We start from the raw sequence: 27802 nt of genomic DNA, 5'->3' as shown, positions 1-27802 counted from the left end.
AATTCCACCTGAAGACATACCCAAATCGAACTGTATATGCATATTCTTGGTACCACTTGTGTAAATGTGAATTGAATGTAGGAGAATATAACCCAATAGATCTGGTTTAGATAAACATCTTTTTTTTCATTGTATTTTTTCTTTTTATTGCTGTATCTTTAAAATTAACAAGATTAAACAAACATTCAGATAGGATGATGGGGACAATTTCAGTGAAAAATATAAGAGAGCAACAGTACTCGTGCAAAGTTTCAGAATGATAACTTCCAAAATGAGTGTGCTACATGACATTTATCATGAAGCCACCCAGGTGACCCACACAAGTGGCCCAAATGTACTCAAGTGGCCAAATTGGTGAAGGTATACATTTTGAAACAAATAACTATATACAAAATGCCAAAATGGTAGTCTAACACCCCCCCCCCCCAAAAAAAAATATATATATATATATACATTATACATTTATATATACATTTACAAAATATCATGGGTAACTATTTACACACTTTCAGTATTTGGAAGACACTCAGTCCTCTATCAAATCAAATGTATTTATATAGCCCTTCCTACATCAGCTAACATCTCAGTGCTGTACAGAAACCCAGCCTAAAACCCCAAACAGCAAGCAATGCAGGTGTAGAAGCAGTCATCATGTCAGGTAGTCCTGACGCATAGTCCTAGGGCTCAGGTCCTCTGAGAGAGAGAGAGAGAGAGAAAGAGAGAATTAAAGAGAGCATACTTAAATTCACACAGGACAAAAAACTACTGCAGCATAAATACTGGAGGCTGAGACAGGAGGGGTCAGGGATCAGGAGACACTGTGGCCCCATCCGATGATACCCCCAGGCTGGGCCACACAGGAAGGATATAACATCACCCACTTTGCCAAAGCTCTACACAATATTGTGCTGCTGAGGTATAATAAACAGATATACAGTGCCTTGCTAAAGTATTCGGCCCCCTTGAACTTTGCGACCTTTTGCCACATTTCAGGCTTCAAACATAAAGATATAAAACTATTTTTTTGTGAAGAATCAACAACAAGTTGGACACAATCATGAAGTGGAACGACATTTATTGGATATTTCAAACTTTTTTAACAAATCAAAAACTGAAAAATTGGGCGTGCAAAATTATTCAGCCCCTTTACTTTCAGTGCAGCAAACTCTCTCCAGAAGTTCAGTGAGGATCTCTGAATGATCCAATGTTGACCTAAATGACTAATGATGATAAATACAATCCACCTGTGTGTAATCAAGTCTCCTTATAAATGCACCTGCACTGTGATAGTCTCAGAGGTCCAGTAATAGCGCAGAGAGCATCATGAAGAACAAGGAACACACCAGGCAGGTCCGAGATACTGTTATGAAGAAGTTTAAAGCCGGATTTGGATACAAAAAGATTTCCCAACCTTTAAACATCCCAAGGAGCACTGTGCAAGCGATAATATTGAAATGGAAGGAGTATCAGACCACTGCAAATCTACCAAGACCTGGCCGTCCCTCTAAACTTTCAGCTCATACAAGGAGAAGACTGATCAGAGATGCAGCCAAGAGGCCCATGATCACTCTGGATGAACTGCAGAGATCTACAGCTGAGGTGGGAGACTCTGTCCATAGGACAACAATCAGTCATATATTGCACAAATCTGGCCTTTACGGAAGAGTGGCAAGAAGAAAGCCATTTCTTAAAGATATCCATAAAAAGTGTCGTTTAAAGTTTGCCACAAGCCACCTGGGAGACACACCAAACATGTGGAAGAAGGTGCTCTGGTCAGATGAAACCAAAATTGAACTTTTTGGCAACAATGCAAAACGTTATGTTTGGCGTAAAAGCAACACAGCTCATCACAATGAACACATCATCCCCACTGTCAAACATGGTGGTGGCAACATCATGGTTTGGGCCTGCTTTTCTTCAGCAGGGACAGGGAAGATGGTTAAAATTGATGGGAAGATGGATGGAGCCAAATACAGGACCATTCTGGAAGAAAACCTGATGGAGTCTGCAAAAGACCTGAGACTGGGACGGAGATTTGTCTTCCAACAAGACAATGATCCAAAACATAAAGCAAAATCTACAATGGAATGGTTCAAAAATAAACATATCCAGGTGTTAGAATGGCCAAGTCAAAGTCCAGACCTGAATCAAATCGAGAATCTGTGGAAAGAACTGAAAACTGCTGTTCACAAATGCTCTCCATCCAACCTCACTGAGCTCGAGCTGTTTTGCAAGGAGGAATGGGAAAAAATTTCAGTCTCTCGATGTGCAAAACTGATAGACATACCCCAAGCGACTTACAGCCGTAATCGCAGAAAAAGGAGGCGCTACAAAGTATTAACTTAAGGGGGCTGAATAATTTTGCACGCCTAATTTTTCAGTTTTTGATTTGTTAAAAAAGTTTGAAATATCCAATAAATGTTGTTCCACTTCATGATTGTGTCCCACTTGTTGTTGATTCTTCACAAAAAAATACAGTTTTATATCTTTATGTTTGAAGCCTGAAATGTGGCAAAAGGTCGCAAAGTTCAAGGGGGCCGAATACTTTCGCAAAGGCACTGTGTGTGTGTATATATATGTATATATGTATGTATGTATGTATGTATGTATGTATGTATGTATATGTGTATATATATGTATGTATATGTGTATATATATGTATGTATATGTGTATATATATGTATGTATATGTGTATATATATATATGTATGTATATGTGTATATATATATGTATGTATGTGTATATATATATGTATGTATGTGTATGTATATATATATATATATGTGTATGTGTATATGTATATGTATGTATATGTGTGTATATGTGTATGTGTATGTATATATGTATATGTATACATTTCATCACTTTTCCTTACATCATTTCATGACATTTCATTACATTACATTTTGATATATTGCTTCTAAAATTAAAAATAAATCACTATTTGAAATTTATTAATTTCAAACAAGGGCATTAGCATGAGAAGAACTTACCAGTCCAAAACAGTGACATTGTTCCTCTTCTGCAGGCACCGTTACAGATTATACACACTGGCTACAACGGTGTCCTCTCCGTTCAAAAAATATTCCTCCACTTGGGAGTCGCTAAATGAATCGTCCTACAACACTCTGTCTCACTTTTCTGATCAATTTCTTATAAAATTGCGTGTACATCTGTATATCTAGACTTAGATTTAGCTTTCCCTGACATAGTCGCCATACTGATTGATATATATAAACGGCTGAATCTGCGCGTTTACCAAAACAACGCTGTGCGTAAAATGTGTAGCTCCTTCCGGAATAAAACTTCAGTAACGAATGACTCTCTTTACGCCGGAGTTTACGACATGGGTTGGTCTTCCAACACACAACCATTGCATATTGCCGTTTACCTCAGCTCATTGGCTATCTACCCAACTAGATTTCAAGAACCTCAGTTGTCATTGGGTTAAAATACAGTCAATCAACGAAACAGTTGTCATTTTCATTGGTGCACAGTGATGTCATTACTTGTTGTCTACAAATCGGTTTCTTTCAGTTAGTACGTCCCGCGAAATATGTGTTACAAACAAACCAGTTGATTACAATGAAACCAAACATGATTGGAAAAGTAACTTTTTGTATGGGTTTATTTACCTGGAATGTGTCGTCGTCAAATGGAATGAGACGAAATTCACGACACAAGCGGTTCACAAAATGTTTTGTGTTTGGCTATAAAAACAGATTTTTATCAAACATAAGATCATTCATTGTGTAACAATGAGCATTGAGATTGCAAACAGACGAAGATCGTCAAAGGTAAACAATTTATTTTAAAGCAGTATGTGATTTTGTTACGCCTGTGCTGGTTGAAAGTGTTTTTTTACATTTTTATTTTATTTATGAAGCTCTATCCTTAGATAATCGCATCGTATTCTTTCGCAGTAAATAATTTTTTAAAAATCTGACAATGCAGTTGGATTAGCAAGATTATAGTCTTTCGATACATGTGAGACACTTTTATTTTCATGAATGTTTAATATGACAATTTATGTAGCAATCACCGTATGTTGTGGAATTTCAGCCCACTACCGGGTTCCGTGCGAGAGAGGTTAACAAGAAATGTGTGGTGGTTGAAAAATTAGTTTTAATGACTCCAACCTAAGTGTATGTAAACTTCCGACTTCAAATGTATATGCACAAATTATAAACTAATGATTTGATACAATGGAGTGTTTACATGAGGGCTTTGTGTCCCTACCAGACTACTGTGTTGCACTCACAAATGCTTCAGTATATATTTCTTGATAGGCTTGAAATAATTGGAATAACGTAGCCTAAATAATTCATTTTCGTTCTTTCTTAGGCTCCCTGTCTGGCGTGTTTCTATGCTGTTTAATATGACATGTAACATATTTGAAATGATGCTTGCGTCTCACATGAATTTTCATGTTTATGAAAATAGTTTTCATTCAAATCCATATGGTTTTGTTTTAATGCTTAACAAATTGCTTGGTCCAGGTAGTCACAAAAATAGTTTGTTGTTGGTTAAATTGTGATTTTGAAGAATAGAGTGAATTTTGTTGAGGTTTTTAGATGAGCGGTAGGAAATCGCTCAGCTTTGCTCACATGCTGTGGTTCAGACCTTCTTTTCACATGCTTCGCTGGCTCTGGTGTTCCAGCACAACGCTGCACAGAGTGCAAAACAATTTGCCCCCACTTTCATGTAAAACATTTGGAAATAGTTATGCACGGCCTTTAACTATGGTTTTTGTTGGTAAATGAGATGGTTTCCTGTTCATTGTTCTGCCTGTCAGTCATTATCTGTCAGTAATCAACCATCGGCTTACGGGGGGGATAGTTTGTTGTTTGATTGGGCTGTTTTTCATGGTAACAGTGATCCTAGGTGCAAACCCTCTTTTGATTGGACACTTATGCGGTAAATGTGTGGAGATTGGTTAAAATTGCGAGCTCACGCATAAATGAGTGGATTCGTTGATTTTTGTGTTGAATTATACAATCACAGAACAGTGGAATCCTGGAGGGACTGGATATCAACCCTTTAAAAGGTGGAACATGGATGCACAGAATCACTAATACTTCTACTATATGGATATTCATATAGTAAAGGAAGTAGCAAACGCTCATTTTTGTTTTCTGTTGCAAAATGTTTAACTGTTGGTTGCCCTAATGAACATGACCCTGGGTCCCTTGTCTAAGAGCACCCAGTGTCCTCTCACTGATGCATCACAATTACCTCTTTGACCTTCACCCCCTCCAGGGAGATTTCGGCCGAGTCAGAGCGCGAGTCCCAGCTGCTGCAGAACCACTGGTCGGAGGTACGCTACCTAGTGCGGTGCATCTACCGCCAGACAGGCACGCCGCTGGCCGACGACCACGACCATCCCCTGGACCGTGACAAGGAGGGCATGAAGGAGCTGGTGGACAGGTAAGAAGACCCAGCTAGAGAAAAGGCAGCATGTCTTCCACCCTCTTTCCCTCAGTCTGCCTTCTTCCTTTCTCCCCTCTTTCTATTCCTTCCATCTTTCTTTCCCTCCGACTTTCCTTTACACTCTCATTTCTACCCTCCATCTCTCGCTGCTTCCTGCCTCATTCCTTTCTTTCCTTTTGCCCTCCATGCTCGCTCCCATCCCTACCATCCTCTTTTCACTTCCATCTTCAAGGTGATCAGTTATCTGACAAGAGTACCAGAGTAATCATTGAGGAGTGGTTACCTCACTTTCCCTTATTCAATTTTGCCAGATAAGAGATTACCTTCAGAAAATGTTAAGTCATTTCAGAGGCTAAACCTTCCTCTGCTACTACTTGGGGCTAGGCCATTTGTTACGTCATTCCAGGAAAACTAAATCAAACTCAAGTAATTTGAAAGTGTTGGAGATGCATTTGACCCAGGTCTGACCACCATAGATAATCACTACAAGTATTCGCATATTGTACGCTGGGTCTTATGATATCCATCTTTCTCACCTCCTGTTCAGGCTGTGCGAGAAGGACCCGTATCAGCTCTACCAGAGGCTGGAGCAGCAGGCCCGCGAGTACGTCCTAGAAATGAAGGTGCACCTGCTCAAGCACCTGTCGAACGGCTCTAAGGCTGCGGCGGCCGCCGCCCAGGTCCCCCCGCAGGCCCACCGGTTCATCTCGCTGCTCCTGGAGGAGTACAGCGCCCTCTGCCAGGCTGCGCGCACCATCAGCAGCTTCCTCCTCACCCTGGTGAGTCTTCCGCTGTTAGCAATAGCATCACGTTAGCAATAGCATAGTCTTAGACCAGTGGGCTTTTAAAGTCTTTACAGTAACTTTCAGGGTTTTCCTTTGTGTTAGCCTTAGTGTTAGCTTGTGCGTTAGCCTTTATCAAATAAAATCAAAGTTTATTTGACATGTGTGCCGAATACAACAGGTTACAGTGAAATGCTTACTTACAGGCTCTAACCAATAGTGCAAAAAAGGTATTAGGTGAACAATAGTTAAGTAAAGAAGTAGAAAGACAGTGAAAAACAGAAGCGAGGCTATAAAAAGTAGTGACTCATACAGACACTGGTTAGTCAGTGAGGCTGATTGAGGTAGTATGTAGATATGGTTAAAGTGACTATGCATATATGATGAACATAGAGTAGCAGTAGCGTAAAAGAGGGTCTGGCGGGTGGCGGGACATAATGCACATGAATGTACAGTTAAAGTTAATATGCATATATGATAAACAGAAGAGTAGCAGTAGCGTAAAAGAGGGGTTGGGGGGGCGCACACAATTCAGATAGTCCGGGTAGCCATTTGATTACCTGTTCAGGAGTCTTATGGCTTGGGGGTAAAAACTGTTGAAGTCTTTTTGTCCTAGACTTGGCACTCCGGTATTTTTAGGGTCTTCCTATGAAACCGCCAGTTGTAGAGGTCCTGGATGATAAGCAGTTTAGCCCCAGTGATGTACTGGGCCGTGCGTACTAACCACTGATGTGCCTTGCGGTCGGAGGCCGAGCAATTGTCGTACCAGGCAGGGATGCAACCAGTTAGGATGCTCTCGATGTTGCAGCTGTAGAACCTTTTGAGTATCTCAGGACCCATGCCAAATCTTTTTAATTTCCTGAGGGGGAATAGGCTTTGTCGTGCCCTCTTCACGACTGACTTGGTGTGTTTGGACCGTTCTAGTTTGTTGGAACTTAAAGCTCTCAACCTGCTTCATGTCAGTGGTCTAGGGTTTATGTGATAATGTTGTTGATGTGAGCCATTACGAGCCTTTCAAAGCACTTCATGGCTACGGATGTGAGTGCTACGGGTCTGTAGTCATTTAGGCAGGTTGCCTTTGTGTTCTTGGGCACAGGGACTATGGTGGTCTTGAAACATGTTGGTATTACAGACTCAATCAGGGACATGTTGAAAATGTCTGAAAACACCTGCCAGTTTGTCAGCACATGCCCGGAGCACACATCCTGGTTACCTTTTACGGTTGCCTTCGTGTTAGCCATTTTGTTAGCATCGGACTAGCATAGAGGGACAATGCCTGGTGCTGCTCAGTGTCTCTTTAGCGGTTTAGCCTGAATTTTGGCAACAACGTGAGTTATACTAGACTTGCCCCCAGTACGTGAAGGCTAATGAGTAACGTTGCCTCAGTAACTCGCACAGGATTAACATGGGCTTTAGAATCTCCACAGAACTCCTGGACAAGCCAAAGACAGTGTCACAGAATGACTCATACGTTTTGGAAGCAGCACAGATGTTTGTCTGAAAGTTGTCACCTTAGATTAGGGACAATAGTCATCAGCCTAGACAGCTGCCACTGCTGTGGTTCTGGAATATGGGTTAGCAGCCATTTAGCCACCTGACAATGGTGTTGCTCCAGTTAAGTTATACACACACACACACACACAGCGAGGTCTGGATTATTGACACCCTTGATAAAGATGATTTAAATAGTGAGCTATATTTCATGCTCAAAGAGATTTGGTTAATTTTATTATACTAATAGAATTGCTCAGAGAAAGCGATTTTGTTTACCAAGTAATATATATATATTTTTTCTCAAAGGTAGGGGTCAAAATAATTAATGTTTCAATACTTCACCTTTTGAGGATAACGGCACTGAGCTGAAATGGCCACTGCAAAATGTAGATTTTGTGACCAATTAAGCATTTCTTTGTGGATTTTGATGTGTGCTTGAGCATACAATATAGCACAGTATTTGAATTATTTTATACAGTCATTTTTGTTTATCTTTATCAAGGGTGTCAATAATTTTGGACCGCACTGTATATTAAAGACTTTTCAGAATTATTATTTTATTTAAAAAAAAAAGTTAATTAACAGTGAAAGAGGATGGTAATGGGGAGAGACAGGGAGGTTGAGTCAAACGGCCGGATACGACCCTATGCGAACACAGTAGACATGTGTGCCTGAGGCTGCGGCATTACCGCCAGGCCACATTAACTTGGTTTCCTTATTCTTTTCTTGTCTGGCTTCCACAGGAGAACGAACACTTACAAAAGTTCCAGGTGACGTGGGAGCTGCACAACAAGCACCTTTTTGAGAACCTGGTGTTCTCTGAGCCCATCCTGCACAGCAGTTTACCTGCACTGGTTGCACAGCTGAGGTAAGACTGAGTCGAATGACAAAACAGCCATTAAGAAGAGGCGTTATTAAAGTGTATGCTCCTGTGAGAATTCTTTATTTTTATTTATTTATTATAGTCTCCCTATATAATCCCTTTTGTTTTGTTCGTCTTAGTATAGCAACATCATTAAACCTGATCTATCCATTGGTATGATAAACTGATCTATCCATTGGTATGATAAACTGGCCTAGCTGTGTGTTTCCAATGTTTTCTTTAAAAAATTATGCAATTTCTGATTAGGCACGGCACGGCCTCGTACAACGAGGACATGTACAGAACCCTGCTGGAGAGCTACCAGCAGCTGGAGCAGGAGATGGCTGCCGTGGCGGCCGAGTGGCAGGAGTGTGAGAAGAGGATTGACGACTACGTCGACGAACAGGTACACACACACAGACCGAGAGAAACACATCAAATACACACACAATATGCCTGTCTCTGCTACTTTCCACGGGCTGTTCCTTGTGTGTGACAATGGAACTTAAGTGTAATTTATGTATTGTGATGTCCTGAAGGTTTTTAACAAATGTCTCCTTTGAATGGTTTCTTTTGAATGGTTTTATTTTTTTTTTCTGATGCTTAACAACTAGTTTTCTCTTTCTGGCAGCTGCTTTTTAAGGTGGAGGGCCAGAATCTCACAAATCAACGGACAGAACCACATAAGTCTTTAATTAGCAAAAATGTAAGTGGTTTATCACGCAACTCAATTTGAAGTAATAAGACAGTTACTCTAGGTATCAGCATTGGCTAGGTATCAGCATTGGCTATCTTTTCATTCCCTAATCCTTACCCATTTTATGTATGTCATATTATTTATATAGTCCAACAGAGAAAAGGTGAATAGGTGCTCTAAATTTATTAAAAAGCCGACACTTATCGACCTCCATCTGTCAAAGCGCATAATTAATGTCTACCTATTTCCAGACTTTGAAAACAAAACAACGGATGCTGAAGGAAGACTGGGAGTTCTTTAAGCAGAGGAGGTTTATAGAAGAACAGGTATGATGAACAAAAAGTCTATAGAAATAAAGTAGTTTTTTTTTTGTGAAACTGGTCGGACAGATTTTGACCGTGTACATTTTTAAATCTGCTGTACGTGAATTTTATTATTTTTCTCTTTGTAGTTAACCAGCAGTAAGAAGTCTTTAGCTGGTGACAGTAACTTTACAGACACGATGAGAATGCTCTCCTCTCGTCTCAGCATTCCAGACTGTCCAAATTGCAATTATCGAAGACGGTGAGTTTAGAGGATTCATTTTGCTTGCGATTTACAGATGGTGCGTTTGTTTCTTTGTAGCGTGTAAAGTAAAATAATCATTTTATTTGAATATATATATATATTTTTTTTTTTTTACCTATGTGGGTATTGTATGACACAAGTCCAATGAGACATTCAAACTTGTGTGTGAGTATGTTTTTAATCATCATTTATTAACCCAAAGTAAAACAAACCAATGTTTCAACCAGTACCTAGTGTTATTCAGTGACCTGAAAGGAAATGGGGTATAAAAGTGTTTAGCATCTCATGAACCACATCAATATAATATATCAACCACAAAAACGATGACCTGGAACACCACCACTGGCCACCTGCGACCCAAACTTTGTGAAACCACCTTTTAATTAACAACCATTGCTCCTCTCCCAGATGCACCTGCGACGACTGCAGCCTCTCCCACATCCTGACGTGCGGCATCATGGACTCGCCCATTGCCGAGGATCTCCACATCAAGCTGCCGCTTCAGGCCACGGAGCCCCCACAGCACCGGGACTACCTGGCCGAGGTGCACCCCCCCAGGCTCTCCTCCGGGGGCAGCTCAGCCTCCGCTTCGGCCTCCAGCTCGCCCATCACCATACAGCAGCACTCACGCCTCATCCTGCCAGAAGGGGTCGCCACCACCTTGTAAGTCCACCAGGGGTGACGTGTTCTTTGTTGTAAAAATATGTATTTATTTATTCAGCAGATAATAGCTAATTTATTTTCAAAACAAGACCTTAGTGTATCATGTAAAGCAATAAAATATCACAGAAAAAAAACATACAATAAAAGCAATACATTACAATAATGTAAAAAAATATATATATATATATTTATATATCTATCAACGATGCACATTACTAACATGAACAAAGAACAGGCTTGTGAGTTCATGGTTGTGCTGGGACGATCAACCGAAAATTATCAACACTTATCGTGGACATTATGCTGATATCGTTCATTACGATAAATAACGTATAGGGCCCTACTAGGCACGGCAAGTAGCCTAAGGTTAGAGCATTAGGTACGGGTAGTTAATGGGTCAATTTGATAGCTACAATATTCAAAGTCGGAGTTTTAAGGGTAATATTACAAAAAATAACTTGCACTTTGTTGTAAATGTATTCATTTATCATTATTGTGATTATTCATCCAATTTATCGTGATGTGGATTTTTTTTGTCCAGATTGCCCCGCTCTAGTTCATGCTACCAGCAGGATTTATCCCAATATCTAGTTGATGTTTTTATAATGTATTTATTGTGGTTATGGTTACTCTTGTGGTATATGTAGTTATAACTCCTTGTTATCGTGTATGTGCTCCAATCATGTAATGTCATTTCCTATAATCATTTTATCATGTTAACAGGGCCACTCCTGTTTTGATATTCACCTTCATTATTTTCTCTTTCCCTATCTCTCCTTCCTCCTCCTCGCAATGGTAGTGACGACGATGAAGTGCCTCCACTGTTGGGCAAGTTTGCGGACATCTACCCCATGGGCAGCTATGAGGACCCAGGGGTGGTGGCCGGCATGAATGGCCTGCACAGCGAGCTCAATGGTGGCGGAGAGAACATGGCGCTCAAAGTTGAGGTGTGTGGGTGGTTGACGGCTCCGGGGTGTAGTTTACCCTAGGTACAGATCTAGGATCTTCTTCCCCTCCCCCAATCCTGACCTTAACCATTAGTGGGGGAAATGCAAAACTGGCCCAAGATCAGCATCTGGGGAAACTTTACCATACACCGTGAGTGATGGTGCCCTTGATGCAAGTTTAACACATTTCGCTGCTGAATTTCTCTGTCCAAGTTCCTGGACTGGGACAGATTTGATTGAGGAAATGTTCTTTGACTCTTAGTTATTCCTGCTTCCTTGCTCTCTCCCATCTCTATCCTCCTCACTCTCCTCTCTCCCTCTGTTTTCTCTCATGCTCTGCCACTTCCTCCCATCTCTCTCTTTCCATTCCCCTCACTATCCCCTCTTACTCTGATTTCTCTCTCCCCCTCCAGTCTCCTGGAGGGAGCAGCAGTAGTTCGTCGGAGGGCGACGAGGAGGAGGCTGATGAGGGGAGCTGCGGGGAGCCTCCGGGCCAGCGGAGGGAGCATTCCCAAGGGAAGAGCAACAGCCCTCCGCCCTACTACCAACAGCAACAGGTACAACCACACTACACAACTAGGGCTTGAGGTAGAATTGGAGTCAGGTTAACCTACTGAGATATGGAATACCTAGAGAAAGATTCTTTTCAATTTGAATAGATTCCAATGCATGGGGAACACAGCCGATTGTGTATGTCGCCATCTAGCGTAAAATGCTCACACTGGTGCAAATGAAGTAAAACTCACGGTAGCCATCTTGTTTCTCTCTCGTTCCAGGTGGAACAGCACGCCTGTGAGTGCCACGTGTGCAACCAGGACCTGTCCTCCTCCCTCCCCCCTGGGCCCAGCTCCCCCTCTCTCTCCCCGCCGGATCCATACGCCCCCCTCCGGCCACCACCATCAGTTCTTCACTGAGGGCAACAACCAGACCCCCAACCACTCTGCCCTCCACCTCTACCCCCACATCCACGGCCAGCTGCCCCTGCATAACCTCTCCCACCTGCCCCGGCCCCTGCTGCACCCAACACTCTACCCCAGCCCCCCCCTTTCACACAGCAAGGTGAGTGAACACACACATACCACCAACAAGGGTTAAGGGTAGATGTTACCCTACTCCCAATACTGAACTTGGGTGTCCGAGGGGGCGGGGTGAATGAAATCTGACCCTGTGTCAGTGGTTAGGGGCAGCTTATATTAACTCCTGAATGCTCAACAGATACAGGCTGTGCACCAATAGTCTTGAAAGGCTTCCTTTACTTGTGTCCCTTACTGTCCCTTACCTTACTTCCCACTGCTCTGTAAGGGTGTTGATGGGTGAAAACCATTTCAATGGTCTTGAGGGAGAGGGGACAACGAATGGAAGTCATTTATGGGTATTGGGATACATCCATAGTCACATACAGATATGGCTAGCACAGTTATTGTATAATCAGTAATGGACAATGACCATGAACAAAAAATGATAATCGTCATCGTATTAGTACATTCATTTTAGGAGAATGGAACTATGTGTAGTTTGCCAAATATCAGTTTTTCATTTTTACATGAATTGGGTAAAGTTGGTAATCATTTTACGAGAGGTCGGGAGGAGAAGCTGAATTTCCAAAAGTTCCTATCAGTCAAAACCATTTGTTTTTGAGACAGTGGTGTCACCAAAGCTGTGTTATATTCATTAGGTATGTTGTAGCAAATTTTCAAAGATTCATTATAAGCTCAAAACATTATTCAACAAAACGACAATTGAGTAACAGTTGTCATTTGCATGACAATTGTTACCAAAAATTCCATTATTGTCACAGCCCTAGTTAGACACTTTATTGGCTATACTTTGTCTAGAAAAGTGATGGGTATTTACATTATTTAAGTTTAAGGATATGATTTGAGTGGTAACACCTCTCATCCCTCTTAACTGGTAATTTTGGGTGTTTTCACCTTGGGAACTTTTTATTGGTGGAGTTTGTTTTGCATGGCCCCGGGTGGGTGGAGTTTTTGCATTTTAGACCATTCCATTGGTCCTTAAGTGAAATCTCCACCCAACCGGGGCAACAGGCCATGCAAAACGAATTTGCCCATTGATACATTCCCTTCAGGGGATTTACATCATCACAAGGAAGTGATTCAACTCTGTTATACCTTTTTTTTGGTTGGATGTTTCACTGTAATTCCATGGATATGCCACGAGGTCGCACGGTATCAAATGAGCTCATATCTACTAGAGGTCGACCGATTATGTTTTTTCAATGCCGATACCGATTATTGGACGACCAAAAAAAGCCGATACCGATTGATCGGCCGATTTCTTCTTTATTTGTAATAATGACAAGTACAACAATACTGAATGAACACTTATTTTAACTTAATATAATACATCAATAAAAATCAATTTAGCTTCAAATAAATAATGAAACCTGTTCAATTTGGTTTAAATAATGCAAAAACAAAGTGTTGGAGAAGAAAGTAATATGTGCCATGTAAGAAACCTAATGTTTCAGTTCCTTGCTCAAAACATGAGAACATATAAAAGCTGGTGGTTGCTTTTAACATGAGTCTTCAATATTCCCAGGTAAGAAGTTTTTAGGCTGTAGTTATTATAGGAATTATAGGACTATTTCTCTCTCTACCATTTGTGTTTCATTAACCTTTAACTATTGGATGTTCTCATAGGCACTTTAGTATTGCCAGTGTAACAGTATAGCTTCCGTCCCTTTCCTCGCCCCTACCTGGGCTCGAACCAGGAACACATCGACAACAGCCACCCTCGAAGCAGCGTTACCCATGCAGAGCAAGGGGAACAACCACTCCAAGTCTCAGAGCGAGTGACGTTTGAAATGCTATTAGCACGCACCCCGCTAACTAGCTAGCCATTTCACATCAGTTACACGAGCCTAATCTCAGGAGTTGATAGGCTTGAAGTCATAAACGGCTGCTGGCAAACACACAAAAGTGCTGTTTGAATGAATGCTTACGAGCCTACCATTGCTCAGTCAGACTGCGCTATCAAATCATAGACTTAGTTATAACATGATAAAACACAGAAATACGAGCCTTAGGTCATTAATATGGTCGGAAACAAGACGTTTATTCTTTCAGTGAAATACGGAACCGTTCCGTATTTTATCTAACGGGTGGCATCCATAAGTCTAAATATTCCTGTTACATTGCACAACCTTCAATGTTATGTCATAATTACGTACAATTCTGGCAAATTGGGCGGCCCAAACTGTTGCATATACGCTGACTCTGCGTGCAATGAACACAATTGCCTGCTAACCTGGATTTATTTTAGCTAAATATGCAGGTTTAAAAATACATGTATATACTTCTGTGTATTGATTTTAAGAAAGGCATTGATGTTTATGGTTATAGGTACACATTGGAGCAACGATACGCACTTCATATGCGACGCAGGACACGCTAGATTAACTAGTAATATCAACCATGTGTAGTTGATTGAATGTTTTGAATGTTTTTTATAAGATAAGTTTAATTCTAGCTAGCAACTTACCTTGGCTTACTGCATTCGCGTAACAGGCAGTCTCCTCGTGGAGTGCATTGTGAGGCAGGTGGTTAGAGCATTGGACTAGTTAACTGTAAGGTTGCTAGATTGAATCCCCTGAGCTAACAAGGTAAAAATCTGTCTTTCTGGCCCTGAACGAGGCAGTTAACCCACCGTTCCAAGGCCGTCATTGAAAATAAGAATGTGTTCTTAACTGACTTGCCTAGATAATTAAAGACTAAATAAAGGTGTTCAAAATATTTTTTTAAACGGCCAAATCGGTGTCCAAAAATACCGATTTCCGATTGTTATGAAAACTTGAAATTGGCCCTAATTAATAGGCCATTCCGATTTAATCGGTCGACCTCTAATATCTACTATGAGGGATTGCAGCTTGGTGGTGCCAAGTGTTGTTGTAAAAAGCTGTCACTATTGAAAATATCTTGTGAGACTAAGGGTCCAAGCAAATATAGTTGATTCTGTGTCCTTATTGCATTTATTGGCATTACATTGGCTGTTTTTTTCAGACACAGAATTAATATGGGCTGAGGGTCCAAGCACCAAGGGCCAGTTTCCCGAACCCAGATTAAGCGTACTCCTGGACTAAAAAGCAAGATCAATGGAAAATGCTTTTTAGTCTTGGACTATCAATCAATCACATTTATTTGGCTAGGAAAAACTCTCAATAGGCAGAACCCTAGAGAGGAGCTCGGCTGGAGTCATCAGGCACACAGAACAACAGATAAGACAGGATAAATACACCAGATAGGATAGACTGAACCAAGCCCCCTGGCACAGACTATTGCACCATAGACACTGCACCCGTCCTAGGGCCGGTATGGTGGCGCACTAGTAAGCCAGTGACTCAGCCCGCGTAATTTGGGCAGAGGCAGAGAATCCCAGTGGAGAGCGGGGAGCCAACCAAGCAGAAACGGCAAGGGCAATTCGTCACTCCAGTGTCTTGCCGTTCACCTTTGCACCCCTGGGCCAGACTACACTCAATCATAGTAAATAAGAATTTGTTCTTAACTGACTTACCTAGTTAAATAACAGTTCAATAAATAAAAAATAGGACCTACTGAAGAGATGAGTCTTCAGTAAAGACTTAAAGATTAATACCGAGTCTGCGTCCTTACATGGCTAGGCAGACCAATCCATAAAATGGAGCTCTATAGGAGAAAGTCCTACCTCCAACTGTTTGCTTAGAAATTCTAGGGACAATAAGGAGGCCTGTGTCTTGTGACTGTAGCGTACGGTAGGAGCCCATGTAATGCTTTGTAGGTTAGCAGTAAAACCTTGAAATCAGCCCTTGCCTTAACAGGAAGCCAATACTGGAGTAATATGATCAAATGTTTTGATTCTAGCCAAGATTCTAGCTGCCGTGTTTGGCACTAACAAAAAGCATGGATGAACTTTTCTGCATAATTTTTGGACAAAAAGTTGTTGATTCTTTTTAAGAAGATGGAGAAAAGCTGCTCTTTAAAATATTCTTGATATGTTCTTCAGAAGAGAGGTCACGGTCCAGAGTAACGCAGAGGTCCTTCAGTTTTATGAGACAACTGTACAACCATCAAGATTGTAAGATCAAACGGAACTATTCTATCCTGTTCCTAGCCTCTCCCCCCTTCCCCCACATCGAGCCACACAGGGCCCAAGCAGCAGGCCTTCAGCCCTTCCCTACCGGACCACGTCTACCAGAACTGCTTTGGCGGAGGCGCTGGCGACTGGAACAGCTCGCTGCAGTGCCTCTCGCTCAAGTTCGAGAACATCTGTGACGCTGCCATGATGAAGAATTGGAACCCATCAGTGCTGCTGCAGGAGCCACTGCCAGGTGAGAACATACCTATTCATCTAGCCCATGGACGACCAACCTTCCTCCTGGAGAGCTAGTGTAGGGTGAAATCGCTCTTTGACGCTGGTACTTGGTCTGTTTAGCATTTTCTGCACTAATGGTTACAGTTAAGATTGGGGGAAGGAAAGCTGATCCTAGATCTGTGTGGGAACTTTACCACGGAGCTAGCTACCCTACTGCAGACTTTCACTACAAAACCTAATATAGCCCGCCTGATTCTACTAACCAGCTGCTTACACTGAATAATGAATCTTAATTAGCTAAATCAGGTGTGGTACAATGGGGGTGGAGCAAAAGCCTGCATACCAAGTAGTTCTCCAAGAGAAGGATGATTATGCCATCCCTGATGTAGGCTAAAGGAGGAGGGGCTTATTTTATTTCAGCTCCCAGCTCCATTGTCTGCAACTACATGCCTGATCTTGTTGTAAGAGTCTCATTCCACTCCCATTTCAGCCTCCTTCCCCCAGCTCCTCCTCCTTCTGACTTGGTCTCTGTAGTTTACACAAGGAGGGGTCCTGACAAGGTTCAGTGTACTATAGTAGAATTGTTCCACCCTCGTGCTATAGAATTCAATGTACTCTTGAACTTTGTGTACAGTGACAGTCATCCTTATTGTTTGTCCGATGTTCTTTCTCGCCCGTCTAAATCTTTAGACTTACACAGGATCTTACACATGCGACGAACTCTTGTTTTTCAAATGTTTTTTTGCCAGGCCATCCTTGTAAATAAGAATTTGTTCTTAATTTACTTGCCTGGTTAAATAAAGGTGAAATAAATACAAATAAAATGTTTGTCTTCATCTCCAGGGGACATGCTGGGATCACCCCACCACCCCGGCGTGCCCCTCCCCTCCTCGGGCTATGGGGACCATGCCCACACCGCCTCGGCCGAGTCCACCCCCTTCACCCGCCCCCCCCCTCGCCGTCGGAGCAGCAACAGCCCCTGCCCAGGGAGAGGAAGAACACCGCCAAGAAGAAGTGTCTCTACAATTTCCAAGATGCCTTCCTGGAGGCCAACAAAGTGGTGATGGCCACCTCTGCCTCCACCGCCTCAGTCTCCTGCACGGCAACCACTGTCCAGTCAAGTAATAATCACATCCAAGTTTCATCTAAAAGACCCAACTCCTTAGGTAAAACTGAAGAGGAGGAGGAGCGCAGCTTTGGGCGAGCCCGATGGCACACTGCTACACTCCAATATCCATACTAACACACTACCACATGCATACGTTTGGTTAATTCTAAAGGCATGCTTCATAACCGAACTAGTGTGCTCGCGTACTCCCTTAAAAGATCTTCATTTGAAATATTTCATAAAAGCAGCAGTAGTACTGTTTATCCAATTTGAGACTCTGTAGTCAGAATTCATCTAAGAACTCAAGAAATCCGTCCATTAATTTTGAAGTTCTTAGTCGTGCAATTTTACATTTAACTAAGTTGTTTGGTGCAGCATTTTTCAATTAAAAGGTATGTTGTAGAAGGACAACAAAGACTTGAAGAATACCTACTGTTGACCAATCACCAACAAAGGGGCGTAGACTTCGGCTTCTGACTTCGTTTTGCCTCAATGAAAAAAATAATAGTGCCTGAACAAACAGTCCAAAACAAACTATCACAATGTCTTCATAATACACTCTTGCATGCAGAAGCTTTAAGAAGTATGTTAATGTGGGTATTGGAGCATAGTCTAAAGTCGCTTCATCTCCATGTCTTGTTGATCTGTACATACAGTGGGGCAAAAAAGTATTTAGTCAGCCACCAATTGTGCATGTTCTCCCACTTAAAAAGATGAGAGGCCTGTAATTTTCATCATATGTACACTTTAACTATGACAGACAAAATGAGAAAAAAAATCCAGAAAATCCCATTGTAGGATTTTTAATGAATATATTTGCAAATTATGGTGGAAAATAAGTATTTGGTCACCTACAAACAAGCAAGATTTCTGGCTCTCACAGACCTATAACTTCTTCTTCAAGAGGCTCCTCTGTCCTCCACTCGTTACCTGTATTAATGGCACCTGTTTGAACTTGTTATCAGTATAAAAGACACCTGTCCTCAACCAGTCACACTCCACACTCCACTATGGCCAAGACCAAAGAGCTGTCAAAGGACACCAGAAACAAAATTGTAGACCTGCACCAGGCTGAGAAGACTGAATCTGCAATAGGTAAGCAGCTTGGTTTGAAGAAATCTACTGTGTGAGCAATTATTAGGAAATGGAAGACATACAAGACCACTGATAATCTCCCTCGATCTGGGGCTCCACGCAAGATCTCACCCCGTGGGGTCAAAATGATCACAAGAACGGTGAGCAAAAATCCCAGAACCACACGGGGGGACCTAGTGAATGACCTGCAGAGAGCTGGGACCAAAGTAACAAAGCCTACCATCAGTAACACACTATGCCGCCAGGGACTAGTGCCAGGCGTGTCGACCTGCTTAAGCCAGTACATGTCCAGGCCCGTCTGAAGTTTGCTAGAGAGCATTTGGATGATCCAGAAGATTGGGAGAATGTCATATGGTCAGATGAAACCAAAATATAACTTTTTGGTAAAAACTCAACTCGTCGTGTTTGGAGGACAAAGAATGCTGTGTTGCATCCAAAGAACACCATACCTACTGTGAAGCATGGGGGTGGAAACATCATGCTTTGGGGCTGTTTTTCTGCAAAGGAACCAGGACGACTGATCCGTGTAAAGGAAAGAATGAATGGGGCCATTTATCATCAGATTTTGAGTGAAAACCTCCTTCCATCAGCAAGGGCATTGAAGATGAAACGTGGCTGGATCTTTCAGCATGACAATGATCCCAAACACACCGCCCGGGCAACGAAGGAGTGGCTTCGTAAGAAGCATTTCAAGGTCCTGGAGTGGCCTAGCCAGTCTCCAGATCTCAACCCCATAGAAAATATTTGGAGGGAGTTGAAAGTCCGTGTTGCCCAGCAACAGCCCCAAAACATCACTGCTCTAGAAGAGATCTGCATGGAGGAATGGGCCAAAATACCAGCAACAGTGTGTGAAAACCTTGTGAAGACTTACAGAAAACATTTGACATCTGTCATTGCCAACAAAGGGTATATAACAAAGTATTGAGACTTTTGTTATTGACAATACTTATTTTCCACCATAATTTGCTAAATAAATTCATTAAAAATCCTACAACGTGATTTTCTGGATTTTTCTCTAATTTTGTCTGTCATAGTTGAAGTGTACCTATGATGAAAATTACAGACCTCTCTCATCTTTTTAAGTGGGAAAACTTGCACAATTGGTGGCTGACTAAATACTTTTTTGCCCCATTATACATGACAAAGTGGGGGGGGGGGGGGGGTGCTTACGGCTAGCAGTCACGAGCCCCAAGGCTGCGTTTCAATGGCCTGAATTAGCTTCTTCTCATAGACATCTCCTTGATCTGTACTGATGTCACAGGAAAGCTGCCTGAGAAAGGGAAAATGTTTGCATTATTGATTGTAATGTAACATGTTCCAAATACACAATAGACACGCAGAGGTCAGAATATACCTGATGACCCAAAAACATGGGTGTGACTTAGTGTTGATAGATTGTAAATGTATTTCCTTCATTGGGGCATTTGAGATGACTTCATGTAAATTGTCTCCGATCTTCACTGACCAGCTGCTGAATGTGCATCATTTCATATGCATTTTTTTTTCTGTCTCTGCCAGGTGACGTGTTTCACAATATAGGTAAAGAGGACCATAGGCAACAACCTGGCCCTATTGCCCCTAGGAACAGCCCCACGGGCCTGGCCTCCCTCCCCCCCCTCTCATCTGGCCCAGCCCTGCCACCTGCGCCTGGCAGCACCGCCCAGCACCACTACCCCAGCATGGGCTCGCAGCCCTTCCTAACGACGGCCACCCCAGCCCCAGGCTTCATGGAGGCCCACCACCAGGGCATGTGCCTGTCCCCAGCCGAGCCGCCTGCCTCTGCCCCAGCCGATGGGGCCATTAGCGCCCCGCCCAGCGTGTGCAGGTCATTCCCTTGTTTAAGTTTCCTTTTATCACAAATCTAAGATCAGATTAACCTACTCCTGATACTAACATTGACCATTCGAGTGTTGATAAAATATCAATGCCTGAGTGTACTGCAAGCTTTATTTTCAAAGCCTTTTACATTTTAATTCAGCTCGTGTCATGCTAATTTTGCTTTTTGCGACCTGCAGAAAACGTCTTGGAAGACGATGACCTAAAAATGTATAATCCTCAAAAGTTTCAGCGAGAAAGCTACGCTACTGTCAATAGAGCTCGGTGCTTTTTAAATCGGAATTATTAGGTTACAAAATCTGACATTTTGGATATAATGATATTGTAATGACCCTGGGTTTATAAGCGCGGATATTGACTCTGCCGCTCGAGCGTGCTTTTGCGGCACAGTTGATAGGGCGCTGGACTTCGGGCTTGAAGGTCGAGGGTTCGAGACCTGCTCCCTGCTGTTTCATTTCATTGGTGTCGGAAGTGGGATCGGACCTTGCATCCACGACTGTGCGTGTGCTTGGCCGGTGAGCCCGTTCCTATAAGACGTTGAGTCGCAAGCTATCGTAAGGATGCGCTCTTTGAAAAGAGCGAGTCGTGTAACGAATCTGGGTTTATAAGCGTGGATATCGACTCTGCCGCTCGAGCATGCTTTTGCGGCACAGTCAATAGCGCTCTGGCCTTCGGGTTCGAACCCTCGACCTGCTTCCTGCTGTTTCATTACAATATGTTAGAGAAAAAACACACAGAACGATTCAGAACAGGAAGAATCATATTTGTCTTGGTAAACTATAAAGAAGGCAAATGTCATCACGAAAGTGCGTTTTCACCTACTCTGGGCAGAGTAGGTAGACACCCTAGCCTGTATCAGTGGTTAGGCATTGGCATGTCAGTCTTTTTTTTTTTTTTCTCCATTAACTTCTCTGGGATATGCGTCCCACCTCGCCAACAGCCAGTGAAATTGCAGGGCGCCAAATTCAAAACAACAGAAATCCCATAATTAAAATTCCTCAAACATACAAGTATTATAAACTTCTTGTAAATCCAGCCACAGTGTCCGATTTCAAATAGGCTTTACGGAACACTTAACGATTGTTAGGTCAGCACCTCGTCACAAAAAACCATACAGCCATTTTCCAGCCAAGGAGAGGGCTCACAAAAGTCAGAAATAACGATTTTAAATTCATCACTAACCTTTGAACTTCATCGGAATGCACTCCCAGGAATCCCAGTTCCACAATAAATGTTTGTTTTGTTCGATAAAGTCCATCATTTATGTCCAAATACCTCCTTTTTGTTCGCGCGTTTAGCCCAGTAATCCAAATGCTCAATGCGCGATTGCTTAGTTCAGATGGAATGTCAAAAAAGTTATATTACAGTTCGTAGAAACATGTCAAACAATGTATAGAGTCAATCCTTAGGATGTTTTTATCATAAATCTTCAATAATGTTTCAACCGGACAATTCCTTTGTCTTTAGAAATGAAAAGGAGGTATACTCTCATGGCCAAGCACATGATTTAGCTCATGGCATTCTGCCAGACACCTGACTCAAACAGCTCTTATTCTCACGCCCTTCACAGTAGAAGCCTGATACAAGGTTCTAAAGACTGCTGGCATCTAGTGGACGCCTTAGGAAGTGCAACTTGACCCCATAGACACACAAACTACAAACCTCAGATTTCCCACTTCCTGGTTGGATTTTTTCTCAGGTTTTTGCCTGCCATATGAGGTCTGTCAGTATAACAGAAATCATTCAAACAGTTTTAGAAACTTCAGAGTGTTTTCTATCCATATCTCTAATTATATGCATATTTTAGCTTTTGGGCCTGAGTAGCAGGCAGTTTACTCTGGGCACCTTATTATCCAAGCTACTCAATACTGCCCCCCAGCCTCAAAGACTAATATTGCCCATTTAATTAAAGTCTGATCCTGTATCAGTTGATAAGGCAAAACTTCTACCTACTTACCGCTTCATGGCTGATGCTTTGAGTGGGCTTCTACACAGCTAGGTCTTACTCATAACCAGAACATTGGAAGCCCATTGCTCCCTTCTATACTTCATAAAATGGATGAGCTACATGCCAACGTTAAGTTCCAATGGGCATACTGAGAGGCCAACCTGATCTGTCTTACTGAAACATTTCTATGGCAACGAGTCATTCAGAACTAACTTGCTCCGGGTCAGGCTAACTCCATTTACCTTGAATGAAGTGTCTGAGCTGTGGTTTGAGGACCAATGAAATCATAATCCCTCCCTCTCTGAAAGATTGTCATCATCCCCTTTAATTGAAGAAGATGACTGAGTAAATATTGTATTTATTATTTTGTTAACTATAGTAATGTTAGAATACCTAGCACATTATACATTTATTAATGACAAAATGCCTTTGAAACTTCACACCTTTGTATGACCTAGGCTAATACAATTATTTTAGGAGTGGGGGTGGGGGGGGTGGGGGGCTGCTGTTGAAATTGATCAGCACACCAAAGACGACATTAAAGCTACGTAATAATTTTTATTTTATTTATCCGTAATTTTACCGGGTAAATTGACTGAGAACACGTTCTCATTTACAGCAACGACCTGGTGATTAGTTACAGGGGAGAGGAGGGGGATGAATGAGCCAATTGTAAACTGGGGATTATTAGGTGACCATGATGGTTTGAGGGCCAGATTAAAAGAGACCGCACTTCTAACGGCCTATTTCACACCTTAGCCTGCTGAATTTGCAAGAAAACTCTAAATTTTAAATTTGATTTGGGCACAAATAAAAATGTGGCACTGAATCGCATTGTCTCAATCACGAATTCGGTGTTCGTGCTACATCCCTCATAGAGTTAGCGACAGGCAGTCGAGCAATATCCACTGTCGTAGTACGAATGAAGTCTCAGCTGGAGTGTGAAGCTAACTGACGTTGGCTAGCTCTATAAAAGCCTGAGTAGATCTAGCTTGCATTGTAGTATATTGTACCACTCTGGAATCGCACTGCTCATCAGATGTGGCGCTACTATCCCTCTTCTTCAGACCAAAGTACCTGCCCTGTGAATTCGGTCAGTTCTTTATCATTCTTGTCTATGTACTACTCACAGCCAATGTTACTTGCACTGCAGATGTTATCTCTTCTTGTGTGCAGCGCATAGTCAAAATCACCCAGACTCCCCGATTTTAGTAAAACTGGGTGATTTCAACAGCTGTACTCTCAAAAAGATTCTTCCTTATCAGCAATATGTTACATGTGCAACATGGGGTAGTAAAACACCAGTCTATTCAGAAGGCTCCTCTAAGCACTGCGGCTCATAATGCAGTCCACCTCATACCAGCCTACCGAACTAAACTCCAGAGAGGGAATAGTCTATAAATCAGTCAAACAGTGGAATGAAACATCCAGGACAGTGCTGCGAAACTGCTTTGGCAGTACAGATTTGGACTGTTCTCAGAAAATGTCACACTGGATGAGACTTTAGAGGCTTTGTCTGATTATATACATTTTTGTGAGGATACAGTGGTCTCTTCATAAAGTGTTTTCAAATCATATTTCCTGCATTACAAAGGAACCGGAAATAACATTAAATTCGAAAAATAAATAGCATTTTCCTCTGGTAATAGGGATGGAATCAAAGCATATTCAGCTGAAGCTGAACAGACCAATAAAATAAGCAAAAAGGGTTACAAAGAAAAGGGTGAAGGACTATTCCAGGATGGAAATATGAGGGGTACTTGGAAGGGCCTAAAACCCTCTCTGGACTACCAACTAACCACACTGAGCTCAATGTCCAATCAAAAGAACATTGCATAGATTTTTCCAAGAGTCTGAACACTTTTTATTCTAGGTTAGATAGTCTGGACTTCAGTACTGAGGAGGATGAGCTGTTGTGTGAATTTTTATCTTTAGCTCAAGGGAAGCTGATTTGGTTATAGAGGAAGCATATGTTGATAGGGAGTTAAATCAAATGTCAGTAAACAAAACTGTCCCAGATAACATCAGCAACTGAATTCCTGCCACAAGGAATTGTCAGGTGTGTTCTGTGAGCTGTTAAATCGCTCACTGAGGGAGCATACGGTACCAGCCCTGTGGAAACCATCCATCGTACTCCCAGTGCCCAAGAAGATCCGCTCTGCTGTCCTCAGCAATTTCCAACTTGTTGCATTAACGCCTGTCATAATGAAAAATCTGGAGTGTTTGGTTCTCTCCCACATACAAACCCCCTTCAATTTGCCTATAAGCAATGGGGTGGACGATATTCTTGTGTTCCTACTGTACTACACCTTGCTAAGTCCTATGCCTGGATGGTGTTCTGGCCTCTTCCAGTGTTTTTAGCACTATACAGCCATATCTAATGGGTCAGAAACTTTTGAATATGAACCTAAGTCCTAAACTCATTCTGTGGATTTTTTTTTAAATATATTTTTTGTCAAATAGACCACTGTTGGTGAGATTCAACTGTGAATGCAGCATAGGGCTCAACCATCTCTCCTGTCCTGGTTACACTATACAGAGGACTGTAGGAGCACCTGCCCTGAGAGAACATACAGTACATAAAATACTCAGATGACACTGCTAATCTTGGCACACCTGATTCTGATGACCTGATTCAGTCCACGGTGGACAAGTTTGACCTCTGGTGCTGAAATCCAAAGACCTAATCATGGACTTTAGGAACCGGCCGTCTAGCTCCAAGTCAATCACCATCAGTACAATAGTTAACAACAAGCTGAACTTAGGAGCGAACTTTGGGACAGTGTTATCTAAATACCAATCCAGAATGTACTTCCTTTGTAAACTTAGAAGGCCTGATGTAAATCTGTTTGTCCTTTTACAGATTGTTTTATTAAGCCCGTCTTAACATTTAGTGTAGTTGCCTGGTTTGGCTCCCTCACATGGGCAAGTCAGAATACCCTAGAGAGTTGTGCAGGTCAGTGGTAAGATTGTCGGGAGAAGGTAAAGGGCTCTCCTATATTTACAAAGAGCGCACACATAAGAATGGTAAATAAATAATTATTTAATCTTACACATCCACTGGACAACCAATATGCAGTACTGCCATCGGGGAACCGGATCAGGTCTTTTACCTCTTAAAACCAAGAGCGCGACTAACATTTTGTATCGGTATCCGTACACCGTTTAAGTGAAAAATGTATTTGTCTAACTTACAGTATGTTTATCTTGTAAATCACAGCTCTTTAATGAAGTAGATATTTATTGTGCCCCACATTTATCTTGCGTATACCTTGTAAGCATTTGTATCAGTCGTGTGTGAATGTTGCTGGTTATATGTTTACTATAGATCTTTGTCTTATCCGACTTGTCAGAACTGAGGTTCCTTCTGGTAAAACAAATACATTCAATTGGAAGCACTTTATTTGACAGTACAGAAAGTTCCGATATTTATTGGGTGAAATTCACCTACCGGGGCTTCAACGACTACATATTGGCATGACATTGACATTTTGACCTTGGCGTTTGACCCCGTCTAGTGACCCCGAATGTGAGGGCCACCGTTGTGAGGGAAACGGGGCGTACGACCACCAGGGCTACGATGGGGAGGAGAGCCAGGACGAGGACAGCTGCTCGGAGCACAGCTCCTCCACCTCCACCTCCACCAACCAGAAGGAAGGGAAGTACTGTGACTGCTGCTACTGCGAGTTCTTTGGCCACGGCGGGGTGAGACATGCACACATACGCTTATACTCATGTACTAATATGAGTATATTACTATGTATCAACTTGCAGAAAAGTCAGAAACAGAAGTCTGTAATAGTGTTTACTGATATAGACTGACATTATGTAGAATACAGTATGTAAATCTTTACTAGAATGGCCTGCTGGACACTGTCTTGAGAGCTGGCACTTTCAATAGAACTTTTGATTAGGTTCCCGACACATTTTACATTGTATGGGGGTAACTCACCTCAGATAGTATTGAGGGCTCTGATATTCAAACACAATTCAACTCGAAACTACCAGAATAATCTAACACTATTTCCTTGTTTCCTCCCCTAGCCCCCGGCGGCGCCCACCAGCCGCAACTACGCGGAAATGCGCGAGAAGCTGCGCCTCCGTCTGACCAAGCGGAAGGAGGAGCAGCCCAAGAGGGAGGAGCAGCCAGCCGTGGTGGAGCGTGACAGCGCCGCCGATGGCATGGAGGACCCCCGGCGGGTGGAGGACCCCCGGCGGGTGGAGGACCATCGGCTGGTGGAGGACCCCCGGCGGGTGGAGGACCCCCGGCGAGTGGAGGACCATCGGCTGGTGGAGGACCTGCTGCAGTTCATCAACAGCGCCAGCGACAACAAGCCTGCCTCCAGCTCCAAGGCCGCTAAGCGGGCCCGCCACAAACAGAAGAAGGTAGTGATTTAATGAGTTTTACAACATTTTGAAGGTGTTTCAAGTGTTACCCCTTGTTGTTTAGACGACAGTGTTGTGATTAAAGTGTCACTTTAAAGTAATAGTTCACCCCTGGCATTTTGACCTCAAAAGTGGTCTATAGTTGCGCTGATAATCCACACATGTTTTAGTATTTGATTTTGGGCTGAACTCACCCTTCAAGGTTTAATTTTAACATTGGTGCAAAGGAATTAGTTGAAAAGGGGAGTTGGTTCAAGCCATTGTTTTTTTTGTTATAAAATAAAGCAAAGGACCAACTGGATATGAACTGTATGTGTGTCTGTCTGTGTGTGTCTCAGATGGAGGAGAAGGTGCGTCTGGAGGCGGAGGTCCGCGAGCAGCAGGAGCGGCGGCGTCGGGAGGAGGAGGAGGAGGCCTTTCAACGGGAACTCCTCCGGCTGCAAGAGTTGCAGCACCTCCGCGCCGCCAAGAAGAAAAAGGATAAGGCTAAGGAGCTCGCCACCCCCCTCCCTACCCCCGTACCTCAGAACAACCCCCAGCCCCTCAAACAGACGGCCCAGAACGTCCTGGAGAACCTCCGCAACGGCAAGAGCCAGCTCCTGCACAGCCTCATGCGCCTCCCTGGCCACAAGGATCCCCGAGTGGAGCACCGACCCCAGCCCCGGTCCCAGCCTCC

General features: G+C 42.6%; 1 protein-coding gene across 1 annotated transcript in view; it reads left to right on the top strand.

Annotated features, from left to right (window-relative positions):
• Positions 1-27802, top strand: part of LOC135507832 (protein FAM193A-like) — a 56014-nt gene that overhangs the window by 24494 nt on the left and 3718 nt on the right. The window contains 19 exon segments of the mRNA XM_064927512.1: positions 5261-5428; positions 5979-6210; positions 8451-8575; positions 8837-8975; positions 9201-9275; positions 9518-9592; positions 9718-9830; positions 10242-10496; positions 11296-11443; positions 11857-12000; positions 12220-12269; positions 12271-12502; positions 16553-16769; positions 17597-17683; positions 17686-17919; positions 20475-20781; positions 26259-26445; positions 26785-27126; positions 27465-27801. Of these exon segments, the coding sequence (XP_064783584.1) occupies positions 5261-5428; positions 5979-6210; positions 8451-8575; positions 8837-8975; positions 9201-9275; positions 9518-9592; positions 9718-9830; positions 10242-10496; positions 11296-11443; positions 11857-12000; positions 12220-12269; positions 12271-12502; positions 16553-16769; positions 17597-17683; positions 17686-17919; positions 20475-20781; positions 26259-26445; positions 26785-27126; positions 27465-27801 (3467 nt within the window).

This window comes from Oncorhynchus masou, chromosome 21 (genome assembly GCF_036934945.1).
Source record: "Oncorhynchus masou masou isolate Uvic2021 chromosome 21, UVic_Omas_1.1, whole genome shotgun sequence".
In the NCBI taxonomy this organism is placed as follows: domain Eukaryota; kingdom Metazoa; phylum Chordata; class Actinopteri; order Salmoniformes; family Salmonidae; genus Oncorhynchus; species Oncorhynchus masou.
Note: the sequence above shows the minus strand (reverse complement) of the source record. Positions and strands in the feature narration are given on the sequence as shown.